This window comes from Gopherus evgoodei, chromosome 4 (assembly GCF_007399415.2).
Source record: "Gopherus evgoodei ecotype Sinaloan lineage chromosome 4, rGopEvg1_v1.p, whole genome shotgun sequence".
NCBI lineage: Eukaryota > Metazoa > Chordata > Testudines > Testudinidae > Gopherus > Gopherus evgoodei.
Window position 1 is genome coordinate 135,617,325 of NC_044325.1, and position 21,628 is coordinate 135,638,952.

The 21,628-nt window shown below is 47.4% G+C and overlaps 1 protein-coding gene across 1 annotated transcript in view; it reads left to right on the forward strand.

Annotated features, from left to right (window-relative positions):
* Nucleotides 1-21,628, forward strand: part of SLC6A17 (solute carrier family 6 member 17) — a 49,183-nt gene that overhangs the window by 5,850 nt on the left and 21,705 nt on the right. Inside the window, exon 2 of the mRNA XM_030561194.1 lies at nt 15,921-16,322. Within this exon, the coding sequence (XP_030417054.1) occupies nt 16,037-16,322 (286 nt within the window). The 5' untranslated portion in view covers nt 15,921-16,036. The remainder of the gene's footprint in view (nt 1-15,920; nt 16,323-21,628) is intronic.

Sequence of the window (21,628 nt, forward strand, 5' to 3'; positions counted from 1 at the left end):
ATAAATTGTGGGCACAAGTCTCAGCATTTGCATCCCTGACCAGCCCATTTTCATGCACAATCAGTAGAGGGACGACCACTCGTATTTGCACCCAGAGTTCAACTTGGAGGCAAAAATCTAGCTTAGGGTTTTATGTTGCTGCCCCTCTCTGTAGCGTCTGGGAGCATAAAATGCAAATTTTGGCAGGTGCCAAAGAGGAGGCTGAATTCTGGAAATGTGGCCCCTTGGTACAAAGGGAACAAGGCCAATTAAAACTCCCCCCCTGCATAAATGGCTTCCTCTTTAAATCTCAATTAGCTCATTAAAGCAGCATTTAGGGCCTGATCCTGCAGCCATGCAACTCAATGGCAAAGCACCCCAGGATCAGGCCCTAATGTCCTTATTAAAAATGCCTTTTGTTGCTTTGATCTATTTCCCTTCCGCCTAGCTTGGGGCTGACATTTTTCAGCAGTGCCTATCACCCTTTGAGCGAGGTGGCTGGGAACACGTTCGCACGCTGGCATGTGTCACAGCAGCAGTCACAGGCTTAAAGGTGCAATGTCAAAGCACAGTGGGCCCCAAATAAAATCTGCCTGGCAAAAGACCATGTCACTCAGTTCTTCCTGATCTTGAAAAATGTCTTGCCTCCCTTCCGAATGAGGGCAGTGGCTGATCTGAGTTCTGGGCACATGCAAGGGAGCTGTGCCACTAAGAAGCAGACTGGAGTGGGGTATGCAACGGAAGTGTGGAGCCTTCCATGCCAATGGGTCTGGGTTTCCATTGATCCCCAGAATTTGTGCAGATCCCCGAGGATCATGAGAAGGCCCTGCAGCCTGCTCTGCAGAGGGAGAACCCATGACAGAAACAACTAGGGGGGGCGCGGATGTCTCACGGTGATTTCCTCTCCCTTTGCTTCCTCCAGCCGGTTTTCCTTTAGGAGAAGGCGATGGCACCCAGAAGTTTATAATCAACCTCTTATTCAGGCAACCCCCCATTATAGTCAATGAGAGTTTTGCCTAAGTAAAGAGCTCCAGGGTTGGTTCCCTAAGAGGGGCCACACACACCTGCAACTCTCATGAGCCTAATTCCTCGACTCCTTGTTCAATTCCTATCAAACTCCTGCAACTGAAGGTCTGCTCTGCTGCCAGCTCCCCTCTGTAACACGGAGTGGGTCTCTGGGCCTCCGTTTCTGCCATCTGCAAAGTGAGGATAATGATTCTGGCTTGCTAATCTCACAGGGGTGCTGGGAGGGTGAATCTATACGTGTCCATACAGAGCTTTGCAGATGAGGCTGGGAAAGAGAGGAAGGATTGTCCAGTGGTTAGAGCGCTAACCTGGGATGCAGAAGACCTGGGTTTACCCCTCAGCTCTGTTACTGGCTCCCTGTATGATTGTGGGTGGGTACCTTGGTCTCTCTGAACCTCAGTTCCCCCTTCTTGACAATGGGGATAATAGCTTTGCTGTATCTCCCAGGGGTGTTGGGAAGAGAAATACATTAAGCAGAGGTGCTGGGGGCCCTGTCCATACTGATGATAGGTGCTAAGTATAGTTATTCTTCTCTGATCTTGGGATCCCTCTCTCTCTGAGTTACATGTGGCAGACTGACTGGGAACACACCATTTGCTTATTCAAATGATAGAGATAGCCAGTTCGCAGCTGGTTACAAGACTTGTTTTTAAAGGCCTGCTGGCTAGGGGTGCATAGGCATGCTGGATAGGTAGGATGAAAAGAGGAGGCAGCCTGGGGTGGGAGGCTGGGTCAAGTGGCAAGGCAGCAGCCTGGGAGTCATTGCAGTGGAGCAATCTCGATGCTATTCCCAGTCTGCCACCAATTCACTGTGTGACCTTGGGTAAGTCCTTTCCTTCCTCTCTGCCTCAGTTTCCCCACATGTAGAATGGGGCCAGTGCTACTTTCCTTCGTAAAATCCTTTGAGATCTGCTCAGTATTATTAGCAGCATGCTGAAGCAGAGGGGTCTGGGAAGGGTTTGGAGAAAAGTGATCTACTCCACTGCAGTGTCAGAGGAGTTTTCCAGGCCCAAGGTTTTAATTGGTTTCCAATAACTCGCCCATGCACAGGCCAGAGGGGCTGCTGTAATCTGTGCTGCCTCCCAGGTCAGGTGGGCCACACTATCCCATCAGGCAGTGGCCCAGCTCAACTTGCTGCTGTTGACAGAACGCTGAGCCAACATTATATTGATCTCTGGCTACTGCCCTGAGAAAGCCAGGGAGGCAACACAGCACAGCAACTCCCTCCTCTACTAAACAATTCATAACGGAGCAGGAAGCTTGGCTTAATGGGGCTTGTTAAACTGGAACATACGGTGTCCGTCTTGTGAGAACAGTTCAGCACCCTTAGTGCTGCTGCAAGCATGCGGAGCCTTGCCCAGAAGCCTCCAGTCCTTGGGCAGCTATTTTGCAGAGCACATTCCCTTGTAAATGTTCACATTTCAGGCTTATGGAAGGCACCAGAGTGGGTCCCATGGTGTATGTCTCCACTGCAATTAAACACCCATGGCTGGCCTGGGCTAAGGTGATGTTTAATTGCAGCGTAGCTGCTCAGGCTGGAGCCTGGGATCTGGAGCTCCATGATGGGGGCAGGTCTGAGAGCTCAGACATCTACCCCTCAGTGAAACAGCCCCTTAACCCAAGGCCTGTAATCCCAAATCAGCTGACTCTGGCTAGCCATGGGTATTTAGTTGCAGGCTAGACATAACCACAACTGCTGGGCCCCTCTGGCTGTCCATAGAGCTAGGACAGCGTAGGCAGCCACAGCATAAGCCGCTCTTGCTCACCGTCAGCACCCTGTGCCTTTAGGGCCTGATCCAAGCCCCATGAAGTCAATGGGAGTTTTTCAGTGGGTATTGGATCAGGCCCGTAAACTGCAATATCCTGGTTGAAGATGGGATTTCAGTTTCTTAAAAGACAGGTCTGTTCTGGGCAGCAATTATGAAAATAGTTCATGTTACTTTACTCTGTATCAAACTTACTCACAGAGGGTGACATTCACCCCTGTTCAGAGGGCCAGCATAATACCTACGCACCGCTTACGCTCTATGGTCCAGATCCTCAAAGGTATTTAGTCACCTAACTCCCATTGAAAGTTATTATTAGAAATAAGGTCACTTTTGTAACTGCTAGGCCTTCAGAGTCCCAGCTGGACTATGACCGTCAAGCTGAATTTCTTTCCAGCTCCTATGTCATTTGCTAGCAATATAGATTCTGCAATCAGAGAACAGTTAACAATGCTGTTAACAATGCACGAGCCCGAGTAGGCTGCCACTCACTCGCCTAGAGCTGTATTGGCTCTGCAGGGTTGGCAGGAGTGAAAAGTAATGAACAGAGACTAATATTTGTCACTTAAAGTCAGCAGATTTGACACTGGAGTGGATGTTCTCAACTTGCAGGTCATGAACAGTTGCCAGTAAGTAACCACCACCCTGCCCTTCCCATATCTCTAAATGGGAGGGGTTCCTAGCTAGATCCCAGCTAGATAAGAGAGTCTCCAGGAGGGGCGTGGTACGGAAAAGGGTTTCCTGATTGAGAACCCTTGTAACAGACTGAATCCCAGCAGGGAGCAGATCTCTTGAGTAAGACGGTGCCATGTTCCCAAAGTCACTGCTGACCTTATCTTCACTTTTATGTTCTGAATTTCTTTGCTTGGAGGCTTAAATAAGACCTTGGATATATGAAAGTTAGGAAGACACATTTTCTGGGGACAGAGGAGTATGGGAGAAAGAGATCTAGGGGTCATAGTAGACCACAAGCTTAATATGAGTCAACAGTGTGATACTGTTGCAAAAAAAGCAAACGTGATTCTGGGATGCATTAACAGGTGTGTTGTAAACAAGACACGAGAAGTCATTCTTCCGCTTTACTCTGCGCTGGTTAGGCCTCAACTGGAGTATTATGTCCAGTTCTGGGCACCGCATTTCAAGAAAGATGTGGAGAAATTGGAGAGGGTCCAGAGAAGAGCAACAAGAATGATTAAAGGTCTTGAGAACATGACCTATGAAGGAAGGCTGAAGGAATTGGGTTTGTTTAGTTTGGAAAAGAGAAGACTGAGCGGGGACATGATAGCAGTTTTCAGGTATCTAAAAGGGTGTCATCAGGAGGAGGGAGAAAACTTGTTCACCTTAGCCTCCAATGATAGAACAAGAAGCAATAGGCTTAAACTGCAGCAAGGGAGATTTAGGTTGGACATTAGGAAAAAGTTCCTAACTGTCAGGGTAGTTAAACACTGGAATAGATTGCCTAGGGAAGTTGTGGAATCTCCATCTCTGGAGATATTTAAGAGTAGGTTAGATAAATGTCTATCAGGGATGGTCTAGACAGTATTTGGTCCTGCCATGAGGGCAGGGGACTGAACTCGATGACCTCTCGAGGTTCCTTCCAGTCCTAGAGTCTATGAGTCTATCACTGCTTCTGCAGGGTTTCTTCCACCTTCCTGTGAAGCATTTGATATTGATCACTGCTAGAGATAAGATACAGGCCTCTGATCTGTTCTGACGTGGTGATCCCTGTGTTCCTGTTTGAATATACATATGTAATGGGCTACATTATTTGCATAGCTTTGTTTTATTTACACTTCTGGAGGGAGATTTTCAAAGGCACAAATAGGAGGTAAGTGACCAATTCCTATTGTCTTCCAATGGGAGTTGGACTCCGGGCTGCCCTCTCTGTCTTTGAAAAGCACCCCTGCGGCAGAGAGGATGCTAGAGAGGGGAATGCAATAGGAGTTACACATTGTTCCATTATCTCTATTTCTGGATGGTAAAAATGCATTTTTCAGCTCCAGCATCATGTGCAATTTATTGGAGTAAAACTATCAGCACAAAGGCAGACAGTACATATAACCAGGTGTACATAATATTGAACAGTACAGATGTCTAGTAATACTAGGCAACCAGTAACTTAGCAGACTTAAGGGGATAAAGCAGATCTAAGGGACAAAGCTAGGGAACACCAAAGGTGGGCTTATATGACGCAGGTGCAAATTCATCCCAGGCATAATTCCATTGACTTCAGTGAGGTTACACTAGGGATGGATCTGGCCCAGCAATCTTTAATCATGTGACATGGATATGCAATGAGAATATGCTCTCTGATGAGTCCTTTAGGGATTCCGGCCACAGCACCGGAACTACCTTTAGCTGGCAAATTCTCTCAGCCTTGCCATGGGGAATTCTAGAGCCCAGTCTGCAAATAGGCCCATTTCCACAGGCAGAGAACCGAAAAACCAGCACAGTAGTTACGTGTGAAATATTACTGCAAATATGTGGCAACCACTGAGCATAAGTGCGGTTACTGCAACCTGAGAGCTAGAAATGCCCTCGTCTTTCTTCTAAAGACAGAGAACGTGCACATTTTAAGAAAATTAATGCCACAAGGCCTGAGTAAACAAAGTCCCCATCTGTCAGTAACGTGGACTTTCTATAGCAAATCAGAATAGAAAGGCTCATGTTTGTCAGCTGATCAGACTTGTCTTTATCTGTTTGTTTGTTTTAGAGGATGAATTTTTGATTAAATCCCTTTTCAATCAACAGTGGTAGAAATGCTGGAATTGAAACACACTTTTAGATTAGGGGAGGCCTGGCCTTTGAGCTGGCAGTCAATGGAAAGGATCTGGCTGACGTCAATAGGCCTTGGATCTGGCCCTTTGGGATGCTGAGGGTCCTGGGAATGGATGGGGTGCAATTCAGGCCTTGTTATGAGCTCACCTTGGTGTTTGCTCAAATTCTCTTCTCTGCTGCACTCCCATGATGTTAGTAGTGTTGCACTAGTATAACTGAGTGGAGAATTTGGCCCACATGGCCCTGTTGACTTTAATACAGCTCTTTCTGATGTACACTGGCATGGGTGAAATATGATCTGGCCCCTGATTTATGACACCCATTTTTAAAAACAGAAAGCAGTGCCACCCGGAGGTGCTTCTAGTCTAATATGGGGAGACTGGAAGAAAAGAGCAGAGGAATTTCATATTAAAGAGGAGGATGGCTGAAATCTGTGTAGGTTAGGTGCTGCCCTCAGGGTTCTCCCAACAGGCCTCTCAGCCAGGCAAAATTTGGTTAGCCCTGTAGGAAAGGATCTCGCTTTTCAATCTCCCTCACTGTTCTGCAGCTAACCCTGGAGCCCATGAGCACATTTCAGCACCAAGGACAGCTCCATCATCCATTCCTGTAATACTTCCTAGTCAGGCCTGATTCTCATCTTGCTTATGCCAGTGTAACTCGATTGATTTCAGTGGTGTTACTCCTGATTTACACTGGTGTGAGAGAGGACAGAATCAGGCCCAATGGAGTTGCTCCTCATTTGCCTCAGGGTGAGTGAGAGGAGAACCACGTCCTATATTTTAATAGAAAGTTGTTATGTAGTTTTTCAGGCAAATGTCCCTTTTATTTAGACAGATGTCCACTGAAAATGGCACCGATTTTCCCTGAATAAGGACTGAGCAAAGATCTCACCATCTGGCCCATGATGACTTAGAAGCCGAGGACTGCAGGTCAGGCAGAGGCTGAACTCCTGAACAGATGCCAATGACTTGCTGAAAGGGTTAAAGAGCAGCACGGTGGGGAAACAGGTGCTTGGCAAGGAGCAATTTTCTGACTGTTTTGCTTCCTTTCACCTCATTATTCTGCCCCCTTAAGAAAGCTCACAGTTCACCAGCTCAGTTCCTGCTTCTATTAGAAAAGCTATTTTAAGCTGCGTTCTGCATCGGTTGCTAGGCTACGGTGTCAGATCTCTGGGCTCTGCTGGATCAGGAGTCTCCTAAAATGATACAGTGAAGCTGTTTAACTATTCTGTCAAGATTGATACAATAGTTTAATTGTATAATAATGTGTCATTCATGCCAATATCTCACAACTCCATGGCAGTTACTACAGCAGAAAAATTGCCTGCAAAAGGAGCATCCTATGCTAAGATGAGTGCCAGGAACCCTGAGGTTTCAGGGCTTGATTGACACAGAGTCAGGTAGAAACATTTTCTCTATCTACAGCTTTGAAAGAATAGATAGGAGCCTGTTTCTAAAGCCCAGTGAAATTATTGGGAATCTTTTCAATGATCTCAGCAGGCTCTGGATCTGGCCCTACAATGATTTTGTCTATGACTGAGCCAGAAATAGAACCTACTGCCTGAACCACAAACCCAGCTTTCTACAGTTATGGAACATAGTGTTTTCTCTTTGAAGACATTATGCAGGCAGAATACCACACCTGACGGATTTCAGCAACAAAATTTTGGCCACCACACTTTAGGAAAGAGGTGGGCAAACTGAAGAGAGAGCAGCAAAAATGAGAAAAGGTTTAGAAAACCTGACCTGGGAGGAAAGGTTAAAAAAACTGGGCCTTTTTAATCTTACAAAGACTGAAGACAGTTCTGAAACGTGTTAAGGGCTCTTAGGAAGAGGACAGTGATCAATTGATCTCCATGTCCACTGAAAGCAGAACAAGAAGCAATGGGCTTAAAGTGCAGCAAGGGAGATTTAGGTTAGATATTAAGAAAAACGTTCTGACTGTAGGGATAGTTAAGCTCAGGAATAGGTTATCGCGAAGGGTTGTGGAATCTCCATCACTGGAGTCCTTTAAGAAGAGGTTGCATGAACACCTGTCAGGGCTGGTCTAGGTTTACTTGGTCCTGCCTCAGTGCAGGGGGCTGGACCTCATGACTTTTTGAGGCCCCTTCCAGCCCCACATTTCTATGATTCTGTGAAAAGGCAGGATAATGGACTTACTGAACCAATGGTCTGGTCCAAGGAGGATCCAGTCTATCTCTTTCTGTGACTGTATCTGAGCCAGAAGGATGAGGCGAGGCAAGATAAGGAGGGGATGTGAGTTGCAGCAAGCAGCAGTGTAGGGAGCTTTTTGCATAGAACAATACAATGGTGGACCCCACCATACATCCATGTTTGAGGGTGGCAGCCCCAGGGCTTGGAGTTCTGGCTTTCTGCAGCTGCACAGGAGGGGAACAGTTTTATGTTATTTTTTCTCTCGTTTGATCCTGGGGCTGCCAACTGCCAGATCAAGCACCCCTCTGTCCCTGCCCCGCGCATTTCAGAACAGCCCGAAAGCTGCTCTAACTTACATCAGCTGCCTGTAGCCTGAAGCTTGTTTGCAGTGTTCTTGTAGCTGTGTTGGTCCCAGGACATTAGTGAGATAAGGTGAGTTAGATAATCTCTCTTACTGGACCAACTTCTGTTGGTGAAAGAGACAAGTTTTTGAGCTACACAGAGCTCTTCTTTAGGTCACTGTGTAACTCAAAAATGTGTCTCTTTTACCAACAGACGTTGGTCCAATAAAAGATATTACCTCACCTATCTTGTGTCTCTTATACCCCGAAGGGGCTATTTGGATGCCTAGGGATCACCAGGGCATAATAAGTAATGATACTACTCTTATCTAGCACTTGACAAAGATCAGTCTCATTATCTCCATGTGACAGATGGGGAAACTGAGGCACAGAGAGTCAAAGTGACTTGCGCAAGGTCACCCAATGAGCCAGTGGCAAAGTCAAGAATGGAATGCAGGTCTGTTGAGTACCAGTTCAGTGCTCTATCCACTAGGCCTAGAGATGGTCCCTTTCTGTCAGCTGTGTCCTCTGAGCCATGGGCCAGAATTGGGGGATGACTCAGGAGCGTCTGTGGTGGCCCTGCCCTTATGGAGGATTCTCTTGCACCAGGGAATATGCCGGGAAGTCCTCAAAGTTGGGTTCAAGGTTGCTTTGCAGCAACAGAGCAGCACAGAGCAGCTTAGCAGAGCCCAGATTGTTGCCCAATTTGGGGTATAAGTTAAGGCACTCAGCTTCACCAATTGGCACCTGGATCTGGAACTGAGCAGCCTACCTTAGGCACCCAGGTTCATCAGGTTTTCTGAAGTTGCCCAGCCCTGGGAGGTGATCACTTTAAAACTCTGGTGTCCCTGGTGTAACTCAGCTAAAATCGGTGGAGTTCCCCCAGGAACGAAGTTGTCCCTCTTCATTTAATCATCACTTTCTGGCGCTTGCAGCTGATAGGAACACTCACTTATATTTGTGTGAGTTACCCCAGCAGACCTCAGAGCTCTTCCGATTCTTTTCCCTCGCCCTGGCAGCATGGCCAGATGGCAGAAACCAATCCGAGAAACGGCTAACTTCTCTGGCTGCCAAATGCAGGCAGCAACTACCAGAGCTCCAGGGCATGGCTCTGATTGAAGGGATTGTAGACAGAGTTTCCTGCAATTTCTATCTCCAAATGGCTTATGAATGAAGCAGCGGGAAAGGGGAGGGCAAGGAAAAATCCAAGTAATTCCTGCCTTGAATTCCTAAAGAGCGGGAGATGCCATAGCAACAAGGTAGCACCCTGTGTATCGAAAGGATCATTGAAAGGAACAGGTGATGGTGAAGTTTTGCAAGACTTATGTGATGGATCATTTAGCACTTGTGAAAGGTGCCAGGTTAACAGCTCTGGAAAATCAAATCCCTGTTTATCCACAGAACATGGAGGCCCAGCAGTACAAGCTTCCTCCCATCCTGCCCAGGTGCCTCAGCCCTGCCTGGAGGGAACCAGCCCCCAGAGGGTGAGAGGAAGGGTCTGCAGCCCTGGACTGCTCAGTCTTTGGTCTCTTTGGTAAGGATCCTGGGTGGTGTGATGGTGTTTGTGAAGGGTGGACACCTCGCTGCCCCATAGCAACCAGAGTCAGGCCAACAATCCTTTCCTCTCAGTCGCTGAGCAGTGTTGCAAGATGGATGGGCTTGCAGTTAAGGCACTGAGCTGGGACTCAGGAGATCTAGGCTCCAAGCCTGGCTTGTGTGACCTCAAGGAAGTCACCTCAGCCACGATTTTCCCAAGCACCTGGTGATTTCGGGTGCCTAACTTGAGGCCCGTCAAAGGGGTCTGGTTTTCAGTCAATACTGAGTGTCCACCCTCAGAAAACCAGGCGCAGTTCGATGTCTCAGGTTGAGACCCCCCGCCAAGGTCACTCTGGAAAATCTTGGGCTAGATCTCTCTCATTAATGAGTGAGTGTGCCCAGCTACTACAGTGATGGAGGCCCTGGCAAAACCAGGGCAGAGGTAGCCCAGATCCGTTCAACCCTGAGACTCTCTGCTGAGGTCACCCAATGTCCTAGTGGGCATCTATTTACTGTCTACCCGGAGCTAACCAGTCCCTCATTCCCACCAGCAGGGCAGCAAAGCTGTTTCTTCTGCATCACCTTCCAATCTCACAGGCCTATATGTATCATCCCGTGTTCACACACAGAACTAGCTGCATGTCCCAGGCTTATTCTGAATAGTGTGACAGTCGAACCCGAAGGCCCCAACTGAGAGCACTGTGCTAGACACTGTACACACACATAGTAAGAAACAGGCCCTGCTCTGGAGAGTTTATAGTCTATAGATAAGACAGACAAAATTTGAGGGGGGAAACTGAGGCACAGAGTGAGGACAGGTCTGACTTTTTTTAAAGATGGGCACCGAAATACCTTTAAAATCTGAATCAGTGACAGAGATTGGATTAGAACCCAGATCTCTTGCTGCCTAATCTAGTGGCCTGTTTGTTAGACCTCTTTCAGGGGTTATTCACCATCTTATTTCTGGATTTTAGCAGCCCAAGAATGAACTTGGGCTGTTCGTTTTGCCAGCCGTTGTTCAGGCTTCTGAGAAATACAGCAGGCTGTGAGCCCAGGCTCCTGTCTGATTTTCCCCCCAGTTGTTGGGTAATGAATTGTAAGCCGGGTCTAATGCATTGCTGATTGCTCTGATTAAATCTTTCTGTGGACTCACCAGCATGGAGGCTGCTACAAATCCGATTGCTCTTGTGATGGATATTCCATGAGCCAATGACCTTACTTCATGGCCCCTTTCTAAAAGGGCCTGCTCATTGTAGAGGAAGAGCAAGAGCTGCGCACAGGAACTGATGTGGAGGTTGGTTATGTGACCCAGGGGAGGGAGGCCGGCCGACCAGACGGGTTGCTGCCTGACCCAGTTATACTGGCAGGGGAGCTGGATAGCACAGGGAGAAAGAACCAGTGGCTGGATGCTGAACCAGACAAAATCCATCTGGAAATGACACACAGATTTTTAACAGTGGGGGTGATTAACCATTGAAACAAGCTCCCCGGGTGGAATCTCCATCTCCTGATAGCTTCAGAGTGAGCTTGGATGTCTTTCTGGAAGAGATGCTTTAGCCTAACACAAGTACTGGGCTCAATACAGGGGTCACTGGGGGAAATGACCTGTGCTGTACAAGAGGTCAGACTAGATCCCGGATTCTCAAACTGAGGGTCGTGAGGTTCTTACGTGGTGGTCGCAAGCTGTCAGCCTCCACACTCAAACCAGCATTGTAAGTGTTTAATATAAAAATGTGTGCTTTTAATTTATAAGGGGGGGTCACATTCAGAGGCTTGCTGGGTGAAAGGGGTCACCAGTGCAAACGTTTGAGAATCACTGGACTAGACGATCGAATGATCCCTTCTGGCGTAAACCCTGTGAAAAAGCCCCAAGGCTGGGAAGAGGATTCCCAGGAGAAAGGCCACAAGGAATAGCAGTGCAGAGAATGCAAAGCCCAAAGGGGATGCAGAAATGGTATTGTGCTATACAGTGATTGTCAGTGGATCAGGAGTGGGCATAGGGGCAAATGGACCCAGGAGAAAACTGCAGACGCAGGAGGTATCCCCCTCGCCCCCCACACTTTTGCAGTGGAAGAAAAGGAGAGAAGGCAGAATAAACAGAAAGGAGGAGAGGAAAAGTGGTTATTGTTACTGATAAAGCTCCATAGAGTTGACATTTACAGATCTTTAAGCAAACAAAAGGCTTTGTTTCTCTCTCTCACCCCATTGTAAATCAGGAGTAATTCCATTGGGCTTCATTCTCTTCTCAGTCTTGACTTTCTTACTCCTTATTTAGTTCTTGACTTACTCATGCCTCTTTATTCCATGTGGAGCACAGTGCCTTCACCCTGCCTTCCAGCTCTGATGATCTCTTGCCGCGGTCTTAGCTTCTTCCCGTGCCGTCGGGGCGACTTTCAGTTCTGCTCCTGTTGTGTTTCCCAGTTGTTCTTGGTCTACCTTGTTGCCTCTTGCCCAGGAATTCCAGCCCAGCACCTGTCTTGTTGTGTGGTGTGGGTCATTCCTCCATGTGTGTTCTAGCCACCTCTGTTTTCATTCAATTTCCTGGCCTATCAGTTTCTGCTTTGTCCTCCTCCAAAGTTCTTCATTTGTGATGACTTTTTTTCCTGCTTACCTGAGGTTGAGGATTTGTCTGAGGCAGCTGTTTATAAAAACTCAGAGTTTAGCTGGTAAGATCTTAATAGGTCTCCATGTTTCAGCACCATATAGCATGACAGACTTAACAAGGATGTTAACTATTCAAAGTTTAGTTTGGAGGGTAAGATTTCCATTTCTCCAGGCTGACTTTTGCTATGCTGGCTTTAATGTCTTCATCTGTTCCTCCTGATCTGCTTATAATGCTGTCAAGATATGTGAAGTGCCGATATCTTCTATGTCAGTGACAGAAAACATTAGTGTTTCTTGTTGTGTATTGACTCTCTGCGGTTTTCGTTTTCTCTTCTCACCCCGGTGTCAGTCAAGAGTAACTCCATTGGGCCTGATTTCCCTCTAACTCCTGTGATGTAAATCAGGAGAGACTCCATTGATGTCAGTGGAAATATTCTGTTGTAAAACTGGTGAAAGTGCGGGGTCTAGCACCAGCTGCTTCAGGGGAAGATGCAAAGCCCCCTGCAATATTAGAAAGAACATGGGCTCTTTGGAAAGTGTTTTTTTTTTTTCAAGAAAATTGCTCGCTTGCTTGCTTTTAAGAAGGAAACCAAAAGAGAGGCTGAGAAAAAGGAACTAAACTTTGAATAGTTAACATCCTTCTTGCCTGGTACACTCTGGTCCCCCCAAAACCTTGCCCGGGGACCCCCAAGACCCAGACCCTCTGGATCGTAACACAAGGAAAGTAAACCCTTTCCCCCACCATTGCCTCTCCCAGACTTCCCCTCCCTGGGTTACCCTGGAAGATCGCTGTGATTCAAACTCCTTGAATCTTAAAACAGAGAGGAAAATCTACCTTCCTCCCTCCTTCTCTTTCCCCCTCCCAGACTCTCCCTGAGAGAGAAAGTAATCCTAACACAGAGAGAAATTAGCCTCTCTCTCCCCCTTCCCTCCTTTCTCCCCACCAATTCCCTGGTGGATCCAGACCCAGTCCCCTGGGGTCTCAGCAAAATAAAAAAACAATCAGGTTCTTAAATAAGAAAAACTTTTAATTAGAGAAAGAAAAAACAGTAAAAATTATCTTTGTAAATTTAAAAAATGGAATAGGTCCAGGGTCTTTCAGCTATAGACACTGGGAATACCCTCCCAGCCTAAGTATACAAGTACAAATTAAAATCCTTTCAGCAAAATACCAATTTGAACTCCCTCCAACCAAATACACATTTGCAAATAAAGAAAACAACCATAAGCCTAACTCGCTTTATCTACCTAGTACTCACTATTCTGAACTTATAAGAGCCTGTATCGGAGAGATTGGAGAGAAACCTGGTTGCACATCTGGTCCCTCTGAGCCCCCAGAGTGAACAACAACCAAAACACTAAAAGCATACACAAAAGTTTCCTCCCTCAAGATTTGAAAGTATCCTGTCCTTTGATTGGTCCTCTGGTCAGGTGACAGCCAGGCTCACTGTTCTTGTTAACCCTTTCCAGGTAAAGAGATATGAAGCACTTTTGTTCTATTAACTCTTACTTATCTGTTTATGACAGTCCTAAAGCGTTTTAAGGACAGGTCACTGGATCAGAGCACAGATTTATTTCCTTGACATCAGCTCGGAGTCTGGCTGCCAGCTTCTGGCTGAGGATCCTCTTCAGGAGTTGGTAGCGCAGTTGGAAGAGATGATGTCTCATGAACTCTGTTGGCTTCTCCCAGCTGAGGATCTGGCCCATGACATGCACGGAAGCTCTTGGAAAACACCTGCTACATGAACATTGGTGACAGGAGATGAGCCTGGACAGCTATTAAAGATTAGGTTCTTGCTCATGATCACGTTGAACAGGACTTTCCTACGCAACAAATCCTATTTATTTCATTGGGGCAAATCACTGAGGGAGGGCCCAATCCCACCCCCTTAAAATGAATGGGGGTTTTGCCACTGATTTCAGGATGGGCAGGACTGAACCTTAAGTTACTGCCGAACAGGCCAGATCCTCAGCTGGTGTAAATCGGTCTTGCTCCATTGACTTCAGTGGAGTTACACCAGCTTCCACCAGTTGAGGACCTGGCCCAGCATGAATAAGGGTGGCAGTAGGGTGTGGTGTGTGTGGGTACCACAGGCAGTGTGTTCCTGTGGCCAAGGCAGGGTTGGAGAGCGGGTCCATGCAGCACTCACCCGGCGTGGCAGCTCCCATCCCTCAAGGCTGGGCCCAGCTCCCCACTCCAGGTGAGATGGCAGTAGGGTTGTATGGTACTGCAACCCTGTGACCAGGTTGCAATGGCATCCACTCAAATTTGGGTCAGCTGCCCCGTCATCAGGATGGGCCACAACTGAATAGCACTGCAGCTCTGTGCACCAGGACAGGAGCTGCTGCTGCTGCTGGGTGACTGTAGAGTGGGCTCATTCTCCAGCCCACCACCAAGGACCCATTGCCACCCCTAGCTGCAAAACCTAGCTCTGCTATTGGCTAGGGCACTGGAGTGGGACTCGAGCCCTGGGTGCTATTCTGGGCTCAGTCGCTGACCTGCTGGATGACCTTGGACACGTCACTTCCACTCTCTGCCTCTTGTCCGCCTTGTCTATTTGGACTGTGAGCTTCTGGAGGCAGGGCCCACCTCTCCCTTTGTGTACGTGCAGCACCTAGCACCTTGGGCTTTGATCCTAACCAAGGTGTCTAGATGCTGTCATCATGCAAATCCTCCATGTAAGACAGGTATGGGATCAGGTCCCTGTGCAATGCAGAATATGCTGAATGCAGGTTAGTTCAAAAGACGGCGTTTCCTGTAATAGTACAATTCCACCAGACAGTCATTACTGCCCTGGAAATACATTGGTGAAAATTGCTTTGAAAAATCTTTCCCCCTCATCATTTTAATTAAGAAACACTTTCAAATGATGCTTTTACCACAGATCTTTGAAATGGGCCAGATTCCCAGTGATGTAGGTTGCTGGAGCAGCATCCAAGTCAATGGGACTATGCTGATTTGCAGTAGCTGAGGATGTGATCCTATGTTCAGCAGCAGCAGCTTTGCAATGCGAAGGGGAAGGCACAAGTGATGGCTCTGTACATCGTGCCGATGATCTGTTGACATTATCTGCTGTAAAACTGCCTTGGAAAAATTAGCTACGGGCTTCCTGGCTATTTCAATTGCTCTGATAACGTCAGCAGAGAGCGAGAACTCTGGCTGTTGTCGCTGTCAAACAAACACAGCTGATGCCTGTTCTTGTCTTGAACAATATTTTCCATGCCCATCCTTGGCTCTAACCCAAGCAGGATGTGGAAGGTGCTGGCCAGGAAGCAGCCATGGGAACGGGGGTCACTGGAGGAAAGCAGGGATCATGTCAACCTTGGATATGCCCGTCAGGCCTCGCAGGAGGCAGTCGGTGGCTGCAGACCGAATATCATGGAATCGGATGGAGCAGGAGTCTGTGGGGATATAAATGGAGGAAGGGGTGGGTCATATCTCAGTGCAACTAGAGTAGGTGCAGGTTCCCACTAGCACTGAAGGCCCTAGCCATCCCATCTGGACCAGGTGACGGTCCCGATGCCGTGAGATTCCTGAAACCTCTGGCTAGGCCATCTGGCCTCTGGCTATCACACCAGCTCGGAGGCCACCAGCAGTCCCATCTAATCCAGGTGAAACCCCTCCCCAAACTAGGTGATCCGCCTCCCCACCCCCTGAGTCAGGTGTGCATCTCCCATCACAGCAAAGTTCAACAGACCGTTTGCTTTCATTGCCCATTGGTGTGTCTATTTTGCAGGTCCCGCTGATGAACTGGAGCTGAGGGGCTGATCTCCAAAGCTAGAGCCTGCCTCTCCTGCCATCCCCCTTTCATACTATCTCGACGTGTGGGGCTGCAGAGCCAGCAAACCCTCAATGCCTAAGAACAGCAAAGTGACGCAGCGAGAGCACAGCAGCGAGCATGTCACTGAATCGGTGGCCGACCTGCTGGCCCACGAGGAGCCTGTGGACTACAAGCGCAGCGTCTTGAACGTGACGGGTGAGGCCTGGGACAAGCAGAAGGATGTGGAGGAAGATTTGGACTCTGAGAAGCGGCCAGCGTGGAACAGCAAACTGCAGTACATACTGGCCCAGATCGGGTACTCGGTGGGGCTGGGGAACGTCTGGCGGTTTCCATACTTGTGTCAAAAAAACGGCGGAGGTAAGAGACCACGGGCATGGGTGCAGCTGGCTCAGTACAACACAACCCCACTGGGATAGAGAAGGGGCAATTCCTGCACACATCCAGCTTCTGCTGAAATCTGTAGCAGGTGGGAATGCATAGCCAAGGGCAGGATTAACCCACATGCACTATCTGGATGCTTGGAATGCATATGGGTTACGTCTTCACTGTGACAAAAGACCCCTGGCACGGCTGTGGTTGGCCCGGGTCAGCTAACTCAGAGGGGCTCAGGCTTGTAGGGGTGTAAAATTGGAGTGTAGATATTCCGGCTCAGGCTGGAGCCTGGCCTCTCCCCCATCAGATTGGGGAGGGTCTCAGAGCCTGAGTCTGAACCCTTCATGGCATTTTTACAGCCCCACAGCCCTGAGAGCCTGAATCAGCTGACCGGGCTCTGTGGGTTTTTTATTGCAGTGCAGACTTAGCTCAGTTGATCTCCTCCCCTAGCCTACTAGGAGTTGAAGGCTGTGCCACTATTTGTCCGAAACTGTTTTTCAGGAGTGAGTGGGTGGAGACTTCAGATTCAGTGATACAGAAACTTCTAGCGAATTTGTGTCCATTTTACTGACCTGTTGGTTTGAAAAAAAAAATCCAGAAACTGAAAAATGTTTTGATTTTTTTTTTCCAGATTGGAACAATTTTTTTTCTTTTAAAATTTTCTTTAATTTTATTATAAAAAGCATTAAAATGAAACTAAACTTTTTGTTTGACCTGAAATTACATTTTTTGACTGTTCTATTGGCTGAAAAGTTAGAAAATATTTGTTTTCAGGTTGACATGAAACTTTTTTTCTCCAAAATTTCCAGAGAACCAAAAAATCAATCATATGCTCATCTCTACACTCCATATTATAGGAAAGCAAATTGCATTTGATTTTTGAATCAGGTCAACCTATGGGGTCAGCTCCTCAAATGATGTAAACCAGCCTAGATCGATCCATTGAAATCAACACCAAGTGAATATCTATCTCTCTATCTGTCTATCCCCATACACCACATCTATAATCTATCTATCTATCTATCTATCTATCTATCTATCTATCTATCTATCTATCTATACCCATTAGAAAGTATCAGCATTTATTCACAGTTATGAGCACATTATTGTGCCATTGTTCTTTGCAGGGGTAGAACAAGGCCTCATTGCAGTGACGTCAGACCTCACAGTGTAGGTGAATGCTGGCATTTTAATGGTGACTGCTGTACAAGGAAACAGACACCTGAATTTTGTTTTTATGCAATTGGGAGAATTGATTTTCTTCTCAGGCTGGTTTCACACCAACACCATTGCATTTACTTTAGTGGAGTTACTCCTGATTTACACCAGCACACATACAATCAGAATCCATCTTAGAGAATGTAGTCTAGTGAACAGAGCAGTGACGGGGAGACAGCATTCCTGGCTGCTATCCCCAGCTCTACCATTGCCTTGCTCTGTGACCTTGGGCAAGTCACCTAACCATTCTGTGCCTCGGTTTTCCCAGTTTGCAAAATGGGGATCATAAGAGTGACCTATCTCAGAGGAGCCTGTGACGATGCTTCATTAGCTAATGTTTCTAAAGTGCTTTGAGATCCTCAGTTGATAATTGCTACAATTTTACATATTGACAGGCAAAATATATCCATGATTTAGGTAGGCCTCTCCTCACCCTCCCCAGCCCAAGCCCCTCCACCCAGCCCCGTCCCTAATCACGCAGACCAGATTCTGCTCTCAGATAACCTCGCACGATCCCCACTAATATCAAAGGGCAGTATCAAGCCCACTGGGTTAGCCCTTAGGGCCCAGTTTGCTGCAGCGCCGAGCACCCACAGCACCTAACAAAGTCAATACAGTAGAACCTCAGAGTTACGAACACCTCGGGAATGGAGCTTGTTCCTAACTCTGAACAAAACCTTCTGGCTGTTCATTCAAAAGTTTACAACTGAACATTGACTTTATACAGCTTCGGAACTTTCTCTGCGCAGAGGAAACATGCTGCTTTCCCTGGACTTTTTTTAGTGCTTTACGTTTAACACAGAACTGTGTTGCATTGGCTTTTTTTATTTTTTTGGTCTCTGCTGCTGCCTGTGTGTGTACTTTCGGTTCCAAATAAGGTGTGTGGTTGATGAGTCAGTTTGCAACTCTGGTGTTCGCTACTCTGAGGCTCTACTGTAGAAGGTTGCAGAGCATCTTGGAAGATCAGCCATTCAGTGTCTCTGTGCTGCAGTGATAACCTTTCAGGCTGTGGAAGGAAGCTGCAGCAGACTGGTGGTAGCCCATCTCCAGACCTCACATTCAGATGCTCCATCAGAGCTAAATTCCCTGGTTTGGAATTCAGGCAGCAGGACCCAAACTCTGATTTCCATCACAGTTTACCCACCTCCTTGCAAGTCACCAAGCTGGGGAGCCTATTCTGACGCTTCCCCTTCTCCCTGTTGTCCTTATTCCCAACACTGCATAATTCAGCATCTCCTCAGCTGCAAAGGCTGCAGTAATCTCAATAATTAAAATTTCTCTAGTGTCATCTCGGTCATGAGTCATCCTTCTAGCTGAACTTGTACAGTGAGCATTTCGCACTCCAGGTCTGCTCACGCGCCCTTCACCTTTCGATCCCAAATTGGATGGAGAGCATCTCAGGCCAGCTCCAGTGTGCCAGCGCTTCTCCATCACCTGATTCCCCTTGTGATCCCACATACATAGCAAACAGTGACCTAGTTTGGATCAAAGAGAGAATACTCTGATAGGCCTGCATGGCTTGCACCGCATTGCATATGCACTGATAAGTGTGGACAGGCTGCATTGCCTCCTCACTGATATGCATGCAAGGGTTGCATTGCATGCACACTAATATGCATGCACGGGTTACGTTGTGTACCCACTGATATGCATGCATTGCATCTGTAGTGATATGCATTGGTTGCATTGAGTGGGTTTGTACTGGTAATAAGGAGGAGGTTGAATGCAATTATTGGGCCAGATTTTCCATTCTCATTGATTCCAATGGAGCTACGCTGATCTATACCCACTGAGGATCTGGTCTTGTGACTTCCATGGAGAACTTCTCGATTTACACCACTATAAGGGAGATCAAAGTGTGAGCCATGACTGCGGGGGCAGGATTCCTGGCTGTATTCCAAAAACTGGCATTTCCTGGCTACATCATCTAAAGCAAGTCATGTAACCACTTTGTGCCTCAGTTTCCCCATCGGAACAATGAGTATAATAACATTGACCCATCTCCCAGCAATTTGGAGGGGGTCCCTAATGAATTAATGTTTCCTTAAATTTACACCACCTGAATATCTGGCCCATGGCCTATTCACATTCCCCATCCTCACTTTGTCTCATCCGTCCCCACCTACATCTTTGCTGTCTCTTCTCCTTACTCCCATATCCACTGTCTGTGGTCCTGTCATTCATCTCAATTTTCCCTACCCCTCTTCCAGCTCCTTCCTTCATATATTTATACATTCTGCCCCCTAGAGAGGAAGGATGGTTCAGTGGTTAGTGGAAGGCCTGGATTCAAATCCCTGCTCTGCCATGGACTTCCTGTGTGGCCTTGGGTCAGTCACTTAGTGTCTCTCTGTGCCTCCGCTCCCCATCTGCACAACGGGATAATAGCTTCACAAGAGGGTCATGAGGCTCAGTCCGTTAACGATGATGAGGGCCAGGCAAGTGCCTACGACAGGTCAGTTTGGCTAAGCCCCAGTCCTATGTGTGCTGAACTATACACAGTGCGAGCAGTACTGTTTCAGTGCAGAAAGTTAGGCATGTGTCTTTGCAGGAATGAAGCCTATGACTATAAGCTCTTCAGAGGGGGGACCTGTCCTGCTCAGCCTCCGTAATGCACCATCTTCATTTTCAGAGTTTTAAATAAGTGGTTACGATGGTGATTCTGAATAAGAATAGTCAGTAAATGCTATTAGCTAATTAATACTATTAGCTAATTAATACTAGTTAATACTAAGTATTAAATATTAACTAGTTAATACTAAGAATAGTCAGTTAATACTGCCCTGTTCAGCCTCCGTAATGTACCATCTTCATTTTCAGGGTTCTAGATAAGTGGTTACCATGGTGACTCTGAATAAGAATAGTCAGTTAATACTATGGTGACTCTCTGAGCCCTGAGATAGACGGCTGTTCTGGGGCCTCCAGGAGCTGTGTTTTTGCCCAAGTGAAACTTGGAACCAGGAGCCTCTCAGCAACAGTTCCACAGCCACAACAACGCACTTTGGCAAGGCCAAAGACAGTCTGTGCAGCCGGCCTGTATGCCGGGTTGTGCCCTGTGCAGCAGTGCGATCGAGGGATACTGTACCTGTCTTCTGCCTGGGCTGGAAACCACTTTCAGTGCAGGCTGTGCGTGCCAGCGCTTGATCACAGGTCCTGCAGTTTGGTGTGAACCTGGCTTGCTCTACACTCAGGGGACCGCTAAGTCTCAGCAGGCCTAGCCTTTCCAGTCATTTTTACGCACAGCTTAGCTAAGTGAGGGGGCAGTCCCTAGTTACGAGTGAGTGGTCTCGCTCTGCTTTCGGCAAGGCTATTACTTTACTCTAAACCAGCTCTTGGGTATTTTATTCTTCTGGATGACTTGAGATAGAAAGATGGCTGGCCATGGCCTGCTAGCTTGTCCTAGGTTCTTCAGGAATTTGGGGGAGAGATGAGCAAGCCCATAGGCTTTCCCCATTTTCAGTGTTTTGATCACTTCTCTGGTTCATCTGTGGTGAAAGGCTGGAAATCTTCTTTGGTTTCAGGTATGTGCTGTTTGTATTGTCACCATCTCTTCTTCACCTCTCCTTCAAGCTTCTTGTCCTTTATCGGTGGGTAGCAAGGCAATTGGAAGATGCTGGGGGATAGCCCCATGCTGGAAGCTCCTGAATTGCACCAAGTTTTCTGATTAGTGCCCAGGCTTTGCAGTTGGATCTTAGCATGTTTAGTTCTGTGGCAGCCTGATCCCATCTTGCTCTTCTAGAAATATCTAAAAGGTTGGGTGGTGCTTTGGGTGGCCACTTTCTGCACGTTGCTTGAGGAGTTCTGCACACTCCTCATCTAGGCAGGGGTATAGGTCTGATAGCCTCTTGGGACTGACTTGGAGACAGCTCTGTAAATGGCTTTTGAGAACTGTGTGTCAGCTTCTTCGCTAGAGACGTTCCGAGCGATGTGGCGGGCCGTGAAACATGGAAAGCTGGGCCAGTTCCAGCGAGGCTCTGGTTATTCCAGCTGTGGCAAAAGTCAGACGGTGTTGACTAGGTGAGAAGTTGTTCAGTACACTGGCTTATAACTTGATGTGGATGATTGATTGTGCTGGT